This window comes from Microcebus murinus, chromosome 14, assembly GCF_040939455.1.
Source record: "Microcebus murinus isolate Inina chromosome 14, M.murinus_Inina_mat1.0, whole genome shotgun sequence".
NCBI classification, from domain to species: Eukaryota; Metazoa; Chordata; class Mammalia; order Primates; family Cheirogaleidae; genus Microcebus; species Microcebus murinus.
In genome coordinates, this window is record NC_134117.1 from 67641276 (window position 1) to 67657713 (window position 16438).

General features: G+C 60.9%; 2 protein-coding genes across 9 annotated transcripts in view; both read left to right on the forward strand.

Annotated features, from left to right (window-relative positions):
- Positions 1-1473: 1473 nt before the first annotated feature.
- OPN4 (opsin 4) lies at positions 1474-9602 on the forward strand. The gene is given in 11 exon segments (XM_012788016.2): positions 1474-1617; positions 2814-2959; positions 4304-4437; positions 4756-4959; positions 5584-5755; positions 6155-6319; positions 7232-7339; positions 8160-8340; positions 9305-9479; positions 9482-9502; positions 9505-9602. Coding segments are annotated over 11 exon segments (1548 nt in total).
- A 4780-nt stretch (positions 9603-14382) lies between these two features.
- The window catches only part of LDB3 (LIM domain binding 3), a 62585-nt gene continuing 60529 nt past the window's right edge, over positions 14383-16438 (forward strand). For all 8 annotated transcript variants that reach the window (XM_012788017.2, XM_012788020.2, XM_012788018.3 and 5 more), the window contains exons 1-2: positions 14383-14473; positions 14571-14686. In XM_012788017.2, the coding sequence (XP_012643471.2) occupies positions 14594-14686 (93 nt within the window). In that variant the 5' untranslated portion in view covers positions 14383-14473; positions 14571-14593. The remainder of the gene's footprint in view (positions 14474-14570; positions 14687-16438) is intronic.

The following is a 16438-nucleotide window of genomic DNA, read 5'->3' on the forward strand; positions in this document are numbered from 1 at the left end:
ACTCTGCCTGAGGGTGGCCATCTGCTGGAAGCATGCCCCCAGCCCACCTGGGACCCTAGGAGAGCTGTTTGCAAAGACTGGGGGGATCCTCGGGGACAGGATGTCTTTTCTGCGTATCTTTCTGCTCCAGGACTCCATGCATTTCCGCAGTGTCTCAGGACACGGCCCCAAGTAGGACGTCCCTGGAAGCCCTGCAGACCCTGCCCAGTTAGCCCCCAGAACGCGGCCCGTGGCGGGCCCAGCGGAGCAGCCGTTCTGGAAAGAGTGCCCAGCCCCAGGCTCCCCACTGCCAGCTCCTGCTGCCTCCTGTAACAGGGGGTGAGGTCTGGGCCTGGCGTCCCCTGGCGTCCCCACCTGACATTCGGTCATCTGGGGTCAGGCCTGTAGGCCTGGGTGAGTTCCCAGGTCTCTTCCAGTTGGTTCTTTTTAAATCTTTATACTTCCATTAAAAAGTTTGGGGGTTTTTTTTTTGTTTTTTTTTTGAGACAGAGTCACGCTTTGTTGCCCAGGCTAGAGTGAGTGCCGTGGCGTCAGCCTAGCTCACAGCAACCTCAAACTCCTAGGCTCAAGCGATCCTGCTGCCTCAGCCTCCCATGTAGCTGGGACTACAGGCATGTGCCAACATGCCCAGCTCATTTTTTCTATATATATATTAGTTGGCCAATTAATTTCTTTCTATTTATCATAGAGACGGGGTCTCACTCTTGCTCAGGTTGGTTTCGAACTCCTGACCTCGAGCAATCCGCCCGCCTCGGCCTCCCAGAGTGCTGGGATTACAGGCGTGAGCCACCGTGCCTGGCCATTAAAAAGTTTATTATTAAAAAAACAGCAAACAAAAAATGCCTTGTGATCGCATCTCACCCTGACTGCTGCATCTGGCTCATCCCTTTCGCCTGTGAATGGGGTCGCCAGCCTTGGTTCCGTGCGGGGTGGTTGTGAGGACGCCATGGACTCATGGGGCCAGACGTGGGGGCAGGGCCCACCATGGGAAGGGGAGGCTGCACCGCACAGGCTCACCTGCCCATGGACGGCTCTGCGGGGTGGGGGATGGCAGAGGCAGTTCTTGCTGAGTTCAGGGAAGAAAGCAGAGACTGGTCAGAGCGGAGGGTAAAGCCTTCTGCCCAATGTCTAGGAGCCCAGCCCAGCAATCCCCCCGAAACACACACACATTCATGCTACCGTCATCAGACCTTTGCAGACAGACACCCTGGGACTGTGGACTGAGCATGTGCAGCTGCCCACACCGCTACTTAAAGGTGGGGATGGCCCCAGTGGCTGTGCATTGCCATAACAGTGACACTCAGTGCTTTGTGCTTCGCCGGACACGGAGCAGCTCCAGGCTGGGAGCAGGCAGTGAGCAAGCAGGGGTGCTGCGGCTGGAAGGACCTTGGGGGTCTGGGTCCAGCCAGAGTCCTGAGCTCCCCATGCCCTTGACTTCATTGTGGGCTTAAGCAAGGAGCACCTGAACTCAGAATGAACCCTCCTTCAGGGCCAAGAATGCCGCCGAGCCCAGCCCAGGAGCCCAGCTGTGTGGCCACCCCAGCCCTGGCCAGCAGTGGGGACAGCTCCCAGAACAGTGTCTCCAGCCTGGGCCAGCTGCTGCCCGCCAGCCCCACGGTAAGCCTGGGCAAGCATGTGCATGCACAGAGGCTTCCCTGCCCCCGCCCGTCCCCCTCGTAGGCATGCACAGGGTCTTTGACAGAGGGATGGGAAAGGGCTGAGCTCTGCGTGGCGTCCTGGGCACGTTATTGGACCTCTCTGAGCCTGCCCAACACAGACGGGCAGGAGAGGAGAGTGCAGGCAGTGTCCTCCCCGTTGGAGAGCATCCGAGGGCTACAGTGCCCAGCCCTGAGCACAGGGCTGGAATGGCCAGACGTGTCCTTGGCGGCATCCATTCTTTTCAGAAGTTGGTCAGATGCCCACGGAGCCTTCCAGAGAGGTGGGCGTAACCTAGGCCTCTGGATTTGTCCAGCCCACGATGAGGTGCTGGGTGCCTTCTGCTGCCTCCATCACCTCACTAGGGCCAGGACCATACTCCACCAACTCCACTGTTACCTGAGGAGGGCTGAGGGCACCCTCAGGACCCTGGGGTGCTGGTCTAGGTACTGGACAGGAGGAGAAGGCTCTGGCAGCTATAGGGGCCCTCAGGGCAGGACCAGGCTATCCCCTTTTCCCCAGAAAGGGATTAGGGTAGGAGGGGCATTTAAATGCCTTTGTAGTCACCTCTTAGGGTCATGACCTCCCTTCAGTGACCCTGGGAGGCCCAAGCTTTCTTTCTAAAGGGCATTCTTTCCTCTCTCATGCCCAGCATCAAGGCCACCCCCACCCAGTCGTGCTGTGGGGAATGCAACCTCTCCTTTACGGCTTGGTGGGGTGTGGGACTCCCGAGAAGAGGGCTGCACCCAGCTCTCCTGCCCAGCGTCGGGAGAGGGCTCTCGGAATGGGGAAGATGCACCAGGAGTTGACTCTGGCTTCTCCTCAAGGAAAGAGAGGGTTACCCAAGCCATGTCCCTGCTTGCCAGGCACAGATCTGTCTGTCCCACTGGCTTCCAGCAGGTGATCTGGGCCCGCTCCTAGAAGGCTTGTGCCTCTGTGCCATGGTGTAGGTGCTTGGGCTCCACCTTAGAAAGACACTTCCTAAAGCTGCACTTCCACTCGGCTTGGCCACTTGCCAGCTCTGTGGGCAAGTAGCTTTGCCACTCTGAGCTTCATTTTCCCCATCTGCCCTATGAGGAATCCTAACTCTGCCTTCTCAGAGCTATTTGAAGGTGATAGGGGACAATGTGATTCCTCATTTCTCTGTCTCTCCACAGGCCACTGGGGCTTGGGCTGCTGCCTGGGTCCCCTTCCCCACGGCCGACGTTCCAGACCACGCCCACTATACCCTGGGCACGGTGATCTTGCTGGTGGGACTCACGGGGATGCTGGGCAACCTGACGGTCATCTACACCTTCTGCAGGTGGCTGGTTGGTGGCTCTGGGCCCAAGGCACTGAGGGTGGCAGCCATGCCAAAACAGGGCAGAACGTGAGGGCAGGCACATTGGTACCAGCTCCGGCCAGGGCATTGTTGAGGCTAGGTGGGGAGGGCAGGGCCACACCGTCAACGGTCTCAGGCCCAGGCTTTCCTTGAGGCCAGGGAAGGGCCAAAACATGGTCTAAGGAAGCTTGATGGCAATGCCAATTGGGGCCCAGGCACACCCTCTACGGAGGGCAGGTGCCCCCAAGACTCTTGGGTCTCTGCCCATTCTGCCCTGCTCTCACCTGCCCCAGGGGGCATCCTGCCTGTGCCTTGAAGACAGCCATGGGCACCAGGATCCTTAAGCCCCTCTAACACCCCTGGAAACCACCCCCAGCTTGTCTCCCCTCTGTCCCCCTGGTGGGCTGAATGGCTGAGACAGACAGGCAGAGAAGTGAGTGCAAACCTCAGAGTCACACAGCCCCCGGCTGTACCACCTGCTGGTCGCAAGACTGGGCACCTCATTTCTGCTCTTTGAGCTCACTTTTCTTATCTGCAAAATGGAATTGTGATTTACTTCATGGAGTCACTAGGGGCTCAGTAAGTTTGCACATGTGCTTTGCTCCTAAATGAGTGTTCCCACCCTTCCTGTGCCACTTACTGGGTTTTGTGATCTGGAGCAAGTCACTTTACAAGTGGGTGCCTCAGATGATGACAGGAGACATGGTTGGTGACAGTGCCTGACCCATGGGACACTGTCGTCAGCTCCTCTGCCCCTTGCCACCACCGAGGGTGAGGACTGCAGAGAGCGCTGCGGCCAGCAGCCCCAGGCCGGACACGACCCTGGAAGGTGCAGATGGGAGGCTTGCCGGAGGAGGAGGGAGGCATGAGAAGCCTTGGGAAGGCACAATAAGGGCACACAGGAGGAGGAGTTGGGGTGACACCTCTAGGGAGACCTTGGCCTGGAGGGATTCCAGGAAACGAGGTTTGTCCAAGGAGAGCGGCGAGTCCCGCAGAGGGATCCAGAGGGCAAGACTCTGAAATGGCCCAGACTCAGGAGGCAGGTTCTGGAGAGGCATGGCTGTCCCGCTTCTTTCTGAGGGGACGCCTTGGAGGCTGCCACTCAGCCCTGGCTCTGGGTTCAACAGCTGCTCAGCTGATACCTGCTGGACAGTGGGACAGGTCTGTGCCCCGACAGCTTGTGCCTGTCTGCTTGCACACGTGTGCATGCGTGTGCAGCACCTGTGTGTGTGCACACGTGGGTGTGGCATGTGTGTGCACATGCGTGGTGGGGGTGAGCCCCAGAGGTGCTGGGAAGCCCCTCCTAACAGCTTCCGACTCTCACAGGAGCAGAAGCCTCCGGACGCCTGCCAACATGTTCGTTATCAACCTCGCAGTCAGCGACTTCCTCATGTCCGTCACCCAGGCCCCTGTCTTCTTCGCCAGCAGCCTCTATAAGCGGTGGCTCTTTGGGGAGGCAGGTAGACACTTGGGGCTCCCTTTAGTTGGAGGGAGGAGCAGGGTGTGGACAGGGGACGTCCACAGTGGAGGGTGGCCCAGGTGAGGGGATAGGCCCTTCTCAGGCAGAGAGGGAGTGGCTGCCCTCGTCCCATGAGGGAGCAAGAAGGGAAATCTTGGGTTCTGATCCTGAGGCCTCCACCAGCCTCGGCTAGATGTGGCAGGTGGACAGGGTGGAGAGTGCTTGGGCCTCTCTTCCTGAGAGGTGAGGGCCGGAGTCCAGTACACTCCATCCCCAGACCCTCCCTCCAGAGGACTCAGGGCCGGGGCTGTGCCCACAGGCTGTGAGTTCTATGCCTTCTGTGGGGCTCTCTTTGGCATCTCCTCCATGATCACCCTGACGGCCATCGCCCTGGACCGCTACCTGGTGATCACGCGCCCATTGGCCTCTGTCGGCACAGCGTCCAAGAGACGGGCGGGGCTTGTCCTGCTGGGCGTCTGGCTCTATGCCCTGGCCTGGAGTCTGCCACCCTTCTTTGGCTGGAGTGAGTGGGCTGGTGGCATTGGGAGAGGGGCGGGTAGGCTGGGAGGGGCACATTCAAGAGGAAGTAGGTGAGTGGGTCAGCCAGCTGAAAGGAGGGCCCAGGGACCACCTGAGCCTCAAGTCAGATAGTCAGGGGACATGACTAGCTGCAGGGGAAACTGAGGCTGCCCCATCAGAGCCAAGGGATCACCTTGAGCAGACCATCCCCAAATACAGAGGGTTCCTGTGTGGGGTGAAGTGACAGGTGCAGCTGATGCTGGGTTTGCAGTGAGTCAGACTAGGCAGAGGCTGGGGCGTGAGGCCTCAGCAGGCAGAGGACTGAGCAGCAAGAGCCAGCCCCTCGGGGGCAAGCCAGCCTGCCGGCTGAAGCCTTGATGAGCCTGATCCTGGGGCTATGATGAGGTCTCTGCTTCAATGTAGCAGAAATGGGCGGCAGTGGGCTTTGCCTGCTATCTCCTGAGCTGGTGCCCCTGCCAGAACCCACTTAGAAAGGTCCACAAGGCAGGGCTGGGGCTGGGGCCAGGGCTGTGTTTGGGCACTGCAAACCCCACATACAAAGCCTCTGTTGGATAAGGAGCCCTAGTCAGTGCCGCCCTGAAGGCTGAGCGCCTCCCCTGGCTCCCAGGCGCCTACGTGCCCGAGGGGCTGCTGACGTCCTGTTCCTGGGACTACATGACCTTCACGCCGTCCGTCCGCGCCTACACCATGCTCCTCTGTTGCTTCGTGTTCTTCCTGCCCCTGCTTGTCATCATCTACTGCTACATCTTCATCTTCAGGGCCATCCGAGAGACTGGCCGGTAAGTAAGAGTGGGTGTGGAGGGGGGCTAGGCCCCCGCCCCACCACTCACGTCTGTACCCGCCCACCAGAGCGTCCCGCTCCAGGCAGGCAAAGACAAGCTGAGCATGTGCTTATGGGCTGGGGTGCTTGGGGAAGGCTCAGGAAACAAGGCCTTCTGAAGGGTGCTTTTAGGCAGGGCTGAGGGGTCAGAGATGGTGCCACAGGTAGAACAACAGAAAGGCAGCTGAGGCCCGATGTCATGGGGAACTTTCTAGAAATCAGGGCTACCTGTGCTGGAAGGAATGATCCCCTCTCAAGTGCCCCAACGGTTGTCCAGGGAGGCTCCCGGCAGTAGTCATGACCCTGGCACTCGCTGCAACCCGAGTGGGGTCAGACCCGCGCTATGTGCCCTTCCTAGGGCTCTCCAGACTTTTGGGGCCTCCAAGGGCACCAGTGAGTCCCCGCGGCAGCAGCAGCGGCTGCAGAACGAGTGGAAGATGGCCAAGATCATGCTGCTGGTCATCCTCCTCTTCGCGCTCTCCTGGGCCCCCTACACTGCTGTGGCTCTGGTGGCCTTTGCTGGGTGAGTAGAGGCCAAGGGCCTAGGGCACTAGGGCAGAGGCTGTGGGGCACGGGGAGGGGCGGGAACCTGGGCAGCCGCTCCCACCCACCCAACCTGGGCCAGGTGCCCTCATACCCTAAGTCCAGCCTTGCAGCTTTGTTCTCCCTTCGGAGAGAGGGTAGGAGGCTGCTGGGCTCCTGGAGGCACTAGGCCACATGCAAGGGAGCGCTGGGCCGCACTGGATTTGGCCTGAGGGCCTGCCAGGCCCCTTGGGAACATGTAGCTCTCCCAAGGTTTCGGTTCCCTCTTTGCCTGGCTGTGGACACATAGCCAGGGGTGCTGCCTACCTCCAGGACTGAGTTAGATCCCCAAGATCCCTGAGAGCTATCCTTTCATCCTTTGTGGCTTGAGTCCGGGGACTTAGACATCTGTGGCAGCAGGGACAGGAACTAGACTTCAGCAGCACTTTGGGGACAGTGAGGGCTATTAAACCTTGCAAGTGTTTGGGTATGGGATCCTCTTGTGTAGGAATGGGGTCCCCTTCGGGCCCTACTGTGGGGTTTCTGTGCAAGATTGGGAAGCAGTGGGCATCAGGGCTGGGGCAGGGTGTGGGAAGAGCTGGGCAGAGGGCCTGAGGCCAGCGTCGACGTGGGGAAAGGGGAGAGTTGCCAGCAGCACAGGCTCTGAGGGACAGTGGACCTGGTGAACCCCCGCCCAGGCCCGGTGCATCTTCCTTGGAGCCGTGCCCTCAACCACCCCAGCTCCCTCCCACTCACCTCCGATCCGAACTCCCCCAGGCCCTCCCCGTGGGGCGGACTTGGATGGGCTGGTTTGGGCCGGGCCAGGGTTTGGGCCTTGGCAGGACCTGGCCCAGAGGATGAAGGTTCATCGGGAGAGCCAGCTGGTGTGGGAACCGCACCTTCTCTGCCCTAGGTACGCGCACATCCTGACGCCCTACATGAACTCGGTGCCGGCTGTCATCGCCAAGGCCTCTGCCATCCACAACCCCATCATTTACGCCATCACCCACCCCAAGTACAGGTGCAGCACTCTCCCAGACCCCAGGGCCACACCCTGGGCCCAGAGGGCCTGGGCCTGCAGATGGGGGTGGAGGTCACCATCTCTTCTGACTCGAGGGTGTGTGCTGGGTGGTGGCCACTAACAGCTGGGAGCAGCCGGTGACACTGGGTGGGGTCTGGAGTTCCCAGGGGCTTAGCCTGGAGGGACGTCAAGGTTCCCTGGGCAATGTCCATCCTAACTATGGGCTCTTTGGAGGCAGGGTGTGGGGCAGGCAGGACAGCTGATCAGTGGCACTGACCCTGTAAAGTCAAATCCTCCAGATGGCGACATCCTGGAGAGACCAGAACAGGGAGCTCTCAGCTCTGCCTCCAGGGCCCTGGTGGCCGTGGGTGGTTGTGGTCCGGGCACTCTCCTGACAGCAGTCCGGCCAGGCCGCCTCGGCCTTAGTTCTCTCTCTTGCCTGGTGGTGTCAGTCACTCACCGCCCTCCCGAAGCCAGCTGTTGGCCTAAGCCTGTCCGGCACAGAGGCTGCTCAGGAGAGTCCCCAGTCCCCATTCACAGACATGTAGCTTGGGCCAACCACTGAGGGCTAGAGCTAACATCCACCTGCTGAACCTGTTACCCAGGCTGTCCCTCCAAGCCTACTGCCCAGCGTCTGTCTGTCCATCCTCGTTACTTCCCACGGCTCCCAGTGTCTCTCTGTGTCCTCGTAACCCCAGTGTCTGAACCTCCCCTCTTCCTCTCTGAGTTCTCTGTCTCCCACATCAGCCCTGTCTTAGTCTGTCAAATTTGTCCCCACTCTCCATGGCTGTCACCCTAACCTGACGTGTGGACCCTGTAGGGTGGCCATCGCCCAGCATCTGCCCTGCGTGGGGGTGCTGCTGGGTGTGTCACGCCAGCACAGTCGCCCCTACCCCAGCTACCGCTCCACCCACCGCTCCACGCTGAGCAGCCAGGCCTCCGACCTCAGCTGGATCTCTGGACGGAAGCGCCAGGAGTCGCTGGGCTCTGAGAACGACATGGTAAGGACATGGGCCATCACTGGCTCACTCCTGACCGTGCCTTCCTCAATCAGTCCTCAGGCCTGGGGACAGAGGCACAGGCCTCAAGAGAGACAGAGCAAGAGCTAGCTCGGGGCCCCTCGTTCTCGGCGCTCAGCCCCTCCTCCTGGGAGCCTTGAAGGGCCCAGCAGAGGCAGCGTAGGGAGGGCTGGCCCTGGAGTTGGGAGACCTGGCTTTGCCCTCAGCTTAGCACGTTGTCACTGTGTGAGCTCGGGCAGGCCCCTCACCGCCCTGAGCCTTCACGTCCTTCTCTGAAAGAGAAAGCAGTCGTCTGTCTCTACCTCCGACACTGGCCAGGGGGCAGGGGCAGGGCGTGTGCCCGGGGGTGGGTGCTGACCCCACAGCTGGTGCTGGCTCCGGGAGCCTCCAGCCTGGCCCTCCCTGGGCCTGCAGCTGCCCCCGGATGTCCCCAAGAAAGCTCCCTGCGCCATGGGCACCTGACCCTGGCCCCCACTGGGCTCCTCCATCATTCTGCCCACAGGGCCCTCTGTGGGCCTCACTAGAGCCACCACTGATGGGCCGCCAGCCATCTCCTCCCTCTGCCCAGCCTGGGGGTCTTGGTTGAGCGGCTGAGGTAGGAAGCATCCGGGTGACAGTTCCTCCCGCATCTGAACCACTGCAGTGAGCAATGAATGAGGAGTAAATCTAATCTGCTAACGGAGGCCTCGACCCTCATGAAGACCACCCATCTACCCAGAAATATAAGCACCCGCGTGCTTAGGAGCGTGTGCAGCCACACCCACACCCTGGCACAGACGCGCACAATTTGCAGGGCTTTGGTGACCAGTAACTGTGCAAACGGTGTCGTGGCGGGCCCCCGGAATGAAATATCCGTGGGGAGGATGGAGGCGGTCTTGGTGGAGGAGGGCAGGAGCAAAGCTGCGGGCTGTCCCCTCACCTCACAAGCACCCTCCATCTTCCCCAGGGCTGGACAGACATGGAGGTCGCAGCCGCATGGGGGGCTGCCCCACGAGTGCGTGGGCGGTGCCCCTATGGCCAGGGCCCGGAGGACATGGAAGTCAAGGTCCAGGGACAGGAAGCAGAGACTCCAGGGAAGGTGACTGGGCCCAGTGCCTGCCAATCTGTAAAGGGGTGGAGGGTGAGGCAAGTAGCCCAGGGAGTGGCCCGAGAGGGGGGCTTGTTCTCGCGGCAGACCCATGCCCTCTGGGAATCGCTCCTCCCCACACCTCACAGCTGTCCCTCGCCCACCTGGGGCTCTGTGACTCCAAGACGCTGTGAGCAGGACCTGCGTGTGGTCTGTGATTGCTCTTGGGTGTGTCCGTGTGTGACTGTGCTATTGGCTGTGTTGTACCATGACAAATGGATAGCATGTGTGTAAGCATGTGTCCATGGCGGCGTGTGGTCTGCAGCCAGAGGAGCATAACTCCTGTATGTGTATGACCATGTGCCTCGAATACCTCTCTGTCACTATGATACCCCAGGACATGTGACGGAGCGTGCCCCAATGTGTCTGCTCTGAGCTGTGCGTGTGACTGAGTGTGGGTGGTGTGCACCTCTCTGTGTGATCGGAAAGTTAGACATACCTGGGGAGAAGGAGGCAGTGAGCTGTGTATGTGCTCATCATGAATGCCCCAAGATCAGGATGTCACCCAGAATACTTGTGGCTATTAAAAGAAGGCCAGCTGTCAGCCCGAGTGCCTATGGAACGGAATGTGGATGGCGATTAGAGAAGGCCGTATTCTGGAACGCTGGAAATACCGTGTGCACAGGCCCCCAGGCAGCCCTTCCCCCTCGGCTGACAGCTCCCCACCCTCCCCTCCTGTCGCACCCACCCCAGGTGGGCTCCTGGGCTCTCTCAGGTTTCCCCAGCCCAGCCAGAGACTAAAGGCACACTCCTGCCCCCTTCCCCAGTGCTGGGCCCCTGCGTGTCCCAGAGAGGGGCCCTGGGCTGTTCCCTGCAGCTGGGGAGACCCCGCCTCTCCCAGCATTCTCTTTTTTGTTTGTTTTTGAGACAGAGTCTCACTCTGTTGCCTGGACCAGAGTGCTATGGCATCAGCCTAGCTCACAGCAACCTCAAACTCCTGGGCTCAAGCAATCCTCCTGCCTCAGCCTCCAGAGTAGCTGGGACTACAAGCATGCACCACCATGCCAAGCTAGTTTTTTCTATTTTTGGTAGAGATGGGGTCTTGCTCTTGCTCAGGCTGGACTTGAACTCCTGAGCTCAAATGATCTGCCCACCTTGGCCTCCCAGAGTGTTAGGATTACAGGCGTGAGCCACCGTGCCCAGTCCTCTCCCAGCGTTCTCCCCAATGGGGCACTGCTCCCTGTCCCAGAGCCTGGGCACTGGGCTGGACAGAGGCCTGCCTGGCAGTGACTTCTAGGCTGCCATTCATCAGGCAATGATGAAAGACACGGTGTCTATCCTGGAGGGCTGCTGGGCCGGAGTGTGGACAGGGAGGGCCAGCCGTCAACAGTCACCAAACACGTGTGATAAGCACTGCCATGGTGGGAGGGTGAGCACGCAGGGTCCTGAAAGCAGATGCAAGTCCTCCGGCTCCTCTGGGGAACAGGAGGGGGAGGGGAGCGGGATCTCCAGGCATGGAGGTGGGGGTGGGAGGGGGCACTGAGCAGTCCTGGAACAGCCTGTGCAAGTGCAGGGGGTGCAGGGGAGGGAGCTCGGCATATCCCAGAATGGGATATCTCTCTGTGACCCTGGGGATTGGCAGCGGGGGACACAGGGACAGGAGGTGGCAGGAGCAGTCCCAATTAGGGACTGGCCTGAGGACCTGACACAGGGACAGGGAGCCCTGGGAGGGGTTGGGTCAGCTTTGCCTGGTGAAGATCAAAGGAAGCTGGGGCCCCAGAGCAGACAAGGAGTGACTCATCTAAGGGCAGCAGGGGGGAGAGGAGATACCAGAGGGAACAGGATGGTGGGGTGAGGGTGAACTTGGTCCAGATCCCAGGAGTCCAAGAGCCTGGGGACCATCCCAGGAGACACTTTGTAGGCAGCCTTGGACATTGCTGGCTCCTACTGCAAGATGTGGTCTCTGTTGGAAGGCCCATCCCTAACCCAGGATGCAAGCTGGCCCTTCCACGCCACCTCCCTTCACCTCTCGGTGCCCCAGGTGTGGCTGGTGATCGGAGACTGCTCCCGGTGGGGTGCTCCTCTGGCTAAACAGACGTGTGCTATTTGTTTGCAGGCCGAGGGGCTGCCCCCCTGCATGGACCCCAGGATGTAGATGCCCACTGGTTCCCCCTTTCTTCTGGGACATGTCCAGCCCTCTCAGACACACAGACCCAGGATTGCCCTGTGAGCCTGCAGACTTTGGAAGTGACCCTGTCACCTGTGCTGTGCCCCAGCCCCGAGTCCCCTCCTCACACCACTCCTGCCTGGCTACATGCTCTGCAACTACTCCCCGGCTCAGCAGCTGCACCCGGGCTCAGCCTGAAGAGCGTGTGCCCAGGCCCTTCTGCTTCCTGGAGTCGCCTGCCCCTGCTCAAATGCTGTGTGCTCCAATTGTCTGGGGAAGACAATGGTGATGGCTCCAGGGGACACCAGCTATTTATGAGCGAGGCATCTTGGCCAGCCTCTGTGTCCAGGTTGGGCATGTCACTGGCAGGGGAAGGCCAGACCTGCATCTCCCGCTGCCAACAGTTGAAGCTGGGCATGGACCTCACTTTGCTCACTGGAAACAGTTACTCACCGCGGGCTGCTTCTCCCAGCTTAGGCTCCTGCTCACTTTGCGCACTGGAAACAGTTACTCACGGCGGGCTTCTTCCCCCAGCAGACATTCCCACCGCAGCCCACACTCTCGGTCACATGGCATTGCAGACACACGCTCCCATAGGTACCTGTTTGTACGCACACCGCGCACACACGTGCACACTCTGCACCTGCGATTTGTTTCAAATCAGTGGTCTGAGTTCATCCCAGGGCTGTGTGGCTCTGACAGGGTAGAGGAAAATAAAAAGCAGAGAAGGTCTCCTTGGACAAACGTGGTCTCTTCCTGTTGGTGCTGTGATGGGAGAGAGAAGCAGTGACTGGCCTTGGGTGCCTCCGGCAGCTTCACTTCTTCCCTTCCCTCTGTCCCCCACCTTGGGACTCTCACTCTGAAAACCCACTTCAGACTGCAGAGGGCAAAGAAGAGGAGGGACAAAGGCCAGGCTGGCCCCCACCCCCACTCCCCAAGAAGCTGCTGAGTCCCGCCCAGCCACGGGTACCAGCTGCTCTCCGACTGGCCTCGGGTCTCCCAGGGGAGGCAGATGAAGGGAGGCCAGCCTTCCCCTTTAAGAGCATCCTCCTGCCACCCCTCCCTTTCCTCAGAGGCGAGCATCAGGCAGGGCCAGAGTCCGGAGAAAGAGCCTGCAGCTCCAGGTACAGCCTCCCCGGGCTCCCGCTCCCCACGCAGGGTGAGTGCCTTCCTTCTCCCACAGCGGTCATGCCCTGCTGCGGGGCTTCCAGCCCGGCAGGACAGACACCCCTAGGAAAGGGGATAAGGCTGCAGCCAGGAATAGATGGCAGGGGCCTTGCAGAGGCGGGCAGGAATGGTTTGGGGAAGGGACGCGGGTGCTGGCCAGGAGCTGCTGGCCTCCTGGGCCAGGACAGGCTGGGAGGACAGGCTGGGCTGCATGGCACAGGGCAGAGGAGGTGGTGAGGTGAGAGGAGAACACAGGGCCCTCCCTGGCTTCTTCCACTTGATATTTTTGTGACCTTGGTCAAGTTACCAAATGACCCTGTAGTGTGGGCTCTCCTGCCATGCAACTTGCATGCGCCAGGCCCCAGGTGTGAGGTCGTGGGAAGTTACTCATACCCGGGCCTGCACTGACTCCTCGGGGCCCAGCTCAGAGCCCTCCTAGAGAGCCAGCAAGCAGCCAACCCACTTGCTTTCCCTGAGCCTCAGTTTCTCCAGCCAGGGGGCCAGGATGGATCTTGATCTATTTCTAGACCACACAGGTCTGGAGGTCTTCCTTGGTCCAAAATGGCTTGGTCCAAAGACCACACTGGCAGGAGTCCTCAGGGCTGAGGCTCCCACCCAGAACACACTGTCTCCGGGTATGGGCTGAACACACCACACACGCTTCCCCCTCCCTGCCCCTCTGGCCCTGTGTCCCAGCAGCTGAGCAAGTGGTGTCTCCTCCTGTCTTCCCTGCCCCCTGCCATTCCTGTGCAAAGGGCACGGGGGCCTGGCGTGCAGCACTGGCAGCTGGAGCTTTCCATGCTGCTGTCAAGTTTTCCAGAGCGCAAATGAGACAGGAAAGCTAGGAACAACTGGCTGGTCCCCAGGGGGCCGGCGGGGGGGTGCACAGTGGGCCTGTCCCAGACCTGCCTTCAGACCCTGTGCCAAGGGGTGTAGGCAGGGGCCCAGTCCCCAGGGCCAGGGTTTGGGAGGCGTCTGCAGCCCCCTGGGAGCCCATTATCTGGTGAGAGTCCCACAGGAAAGAGCCTGGGTCCACCTCATGTGACCTTGGAAAAGTCATCTAACCCCCTGAGCCTTGTCTCCTGCAGGCCAAGGTGGCAGCCCCTCAGGGTCCAAGGGGGTAAAGGCATGAAGGCTCCGTGCTGAGCTTGGCTGTGCCCAGGGCTGCTGCTATTATATGATCACCTTTATGGCTAGACAAGCCTGGGCCAATCACAGGTCTCCTAAGCTGAGGCTTCTTCCAGACCAGCTGGAGGCTCAGCTCAGTCCTGGGCACCTTCAGGACCCCATGTTGGATAAGGCACAGCCTCAGAGTCCTGGGCAGGGAGCACAGGGCAGCAAGGCCCCTGCCCACGGGCCTCAGCCCACGGTCTCCTGGGCAAGGGGTGGGTCCTGCCGAGCAGAGAGAGGAAGTGTCTGGGTTCTCCAGAGGGCGGAGGGGACCAGAGCACCATCTCTAACTTACCCAGGCCCTCCTTCCTTCCCCCTGGGGGGTGCTGGGTGCTGGACCCCCCTCCCCAGGGGCTATATTAGCCGCGTGAGTCACGGTGGACCGGCTGGGAGGCTGCCGGCGGGCGGGCACAGTGTAGGGTTACAGTCCATTTATGGGCGCAGCCGAGGGCAGATATCAGTGTCGATGGCATTCACTCCCAGCTATTCTTAGGAGACTCTCAGGAGCTCCGCACAGCCTGGCTGGGCAGCAAGGGACTGAGCAGGCAAGGCTGGGGGTCGGGGGACGGGGCAGAGGTGTGGGCTGGGGCGCTGGGTGCGTGAGTGCCCTTGCACTCAACTCTTTCTGCCCTTTGTCCACAGAGGCGGCCACTGTCAGCACCAGCATGTCTTACAGTGTGACCCTGACCGGGCCCGGGCCCTGGGGCTTCCGTCTGCAGGGGGGCAAGGACTTCAACATGCCCCTCACTATCTCCCGGGTGAGTGCGCACTGCCCACGGCCTGGCACCTGAAGGGGCGGGGCACGCTTAAAGGAGGGCGTGTGTGTCCATCTGTCTGTCTGTCTTCTCTTAGGCTCTCAGAAAGCAGAACATGCCACATCCACAGTCTGGGGGCTGAGGCTGGACTGGTCCCCTGGTCTCAGCCACAGCTGTTTGCCCACACGAGCTAGCTGGCCTGTTTAAGTGCCAGACACCATGGGCAGGTGGCAGGTGTTTTGAGCAGAGAAGGAAATGATGAGTCTTCAGGGTGGGCAGACAGGCAGCTGGGCAGAGAGCACAGCACCTTCCCACTCCCTTCCCTGGCAGGGTGGGCTCAGGGTGCCCCCAAGCCTGGAGCATCTCCCCAGAGGTGGGCAGCTGCTTTGGAAAGAGAACATCCCTAGCATGGAGAGGGCAGGTGACGGGCGGGTGAATGCATGGACAGACGGCTCACCCTGGCTGCCTTGCTGCCACGGCAGGGGCTGGGCTGGACTGTTTCTGGGCTCCAGCACGCACTCCAGCCCAGACCTCCTCCCACTGCTGAGGGACCACGCACAGTCGGCCTCATGGGACTGGGCCTTCCTCCCTCACCTGCCCATGCTCCTCCCCGTCCAGCGTGGCTGCTTTGCCTGCCTGTGCGTCTCACATCTTGTTCTCCTGACGTGTGCCTGGGGATATGGCCCCTGTGCCCTATGGTGTGGCGTCGTGATTGGGGAACGGCCCTGCCTGGTGGGGATGGCACAGAATATGGGGGTTGTCTGGGTGACTCTACTGCTCAGCCGGAGACAGTGTTGCCAGAGAGGTGGGAAGCGAGACATGCTCAAGAGGGAGCTGTCGAGGAGCAGGCACTGTTTTAAACAGCTGTGGCCCCAGCACCTAGACCGTCATGGGCGCTCAGTCAGTGTTCCTCCAACAAAGAGGCTCCCTTGCAGTCACTGGCAGAGCGGGGGCTGAGGGCCCCAAGATTCAGAGTGGACCGTGGGGCACGCAAGGGGCAAGGACGACCCCCACCCGGCAGCTGAGCCCTGGCAGTGCTGGTCGGCCCGAGGGGGAGGGGGAGGCCCCCACGCTGTCACTGGAGGGTGGTGGGTGGGCAGGGGCGCCGGCTTACCGTCCGCTGGGGGAACAAGGAGACAGTTTCTTCCCCAGGGCAGCAGAGACTCGCCGTAGGCTGGGTGGGGGTGGGAGGTGGTGAGGTAGAAGGCCAGGCATGCCTGCAAGGTGCTTGGCGGAGGGGCCAGGGGCCAGTGCCCCCACTGGAGGAGCAGTCTCAGTCTTGGAACTGGAGGTTCCATTTGTTCTTGGGGGCCCCCAAGAAGTAAAAGCCACACCAAGGGATGCCCGGGAGCCTTGTAACAGCGAAGGGGCCCCATTGCTGCGGGCTGGGTGCTGGGCTGGCTCTGTCCTTCAGCTGGAGACGTGGCTTATTCTGGCCTGGAGTCTCCACCCCGCCAGTCCAACTGCCCTGGAGAGCACAGGGTCCCATACTCAAAGGACACCCAGAGCCTTGTACACCCTGCTTGGTGATGCGGTGTCCTGTGGGCATTTGAGCCCCAGTGGATCCCTCACCCTGCCCAGTCCCCACTCCCGGCTGCAGGTATCCTCCCTGTAGAAGGCAGGGCCTCCAACCTCCTCTCACGGGCCTCCATCCTCAAGGCCCCCTGGTGCTCCCTGCCCCGTCTCTGAGGGTGCAAATTAGCCACCGGCCTCAGTGGCACTCAGGATAGCCAATGACCTCACCCAGGGTCTATG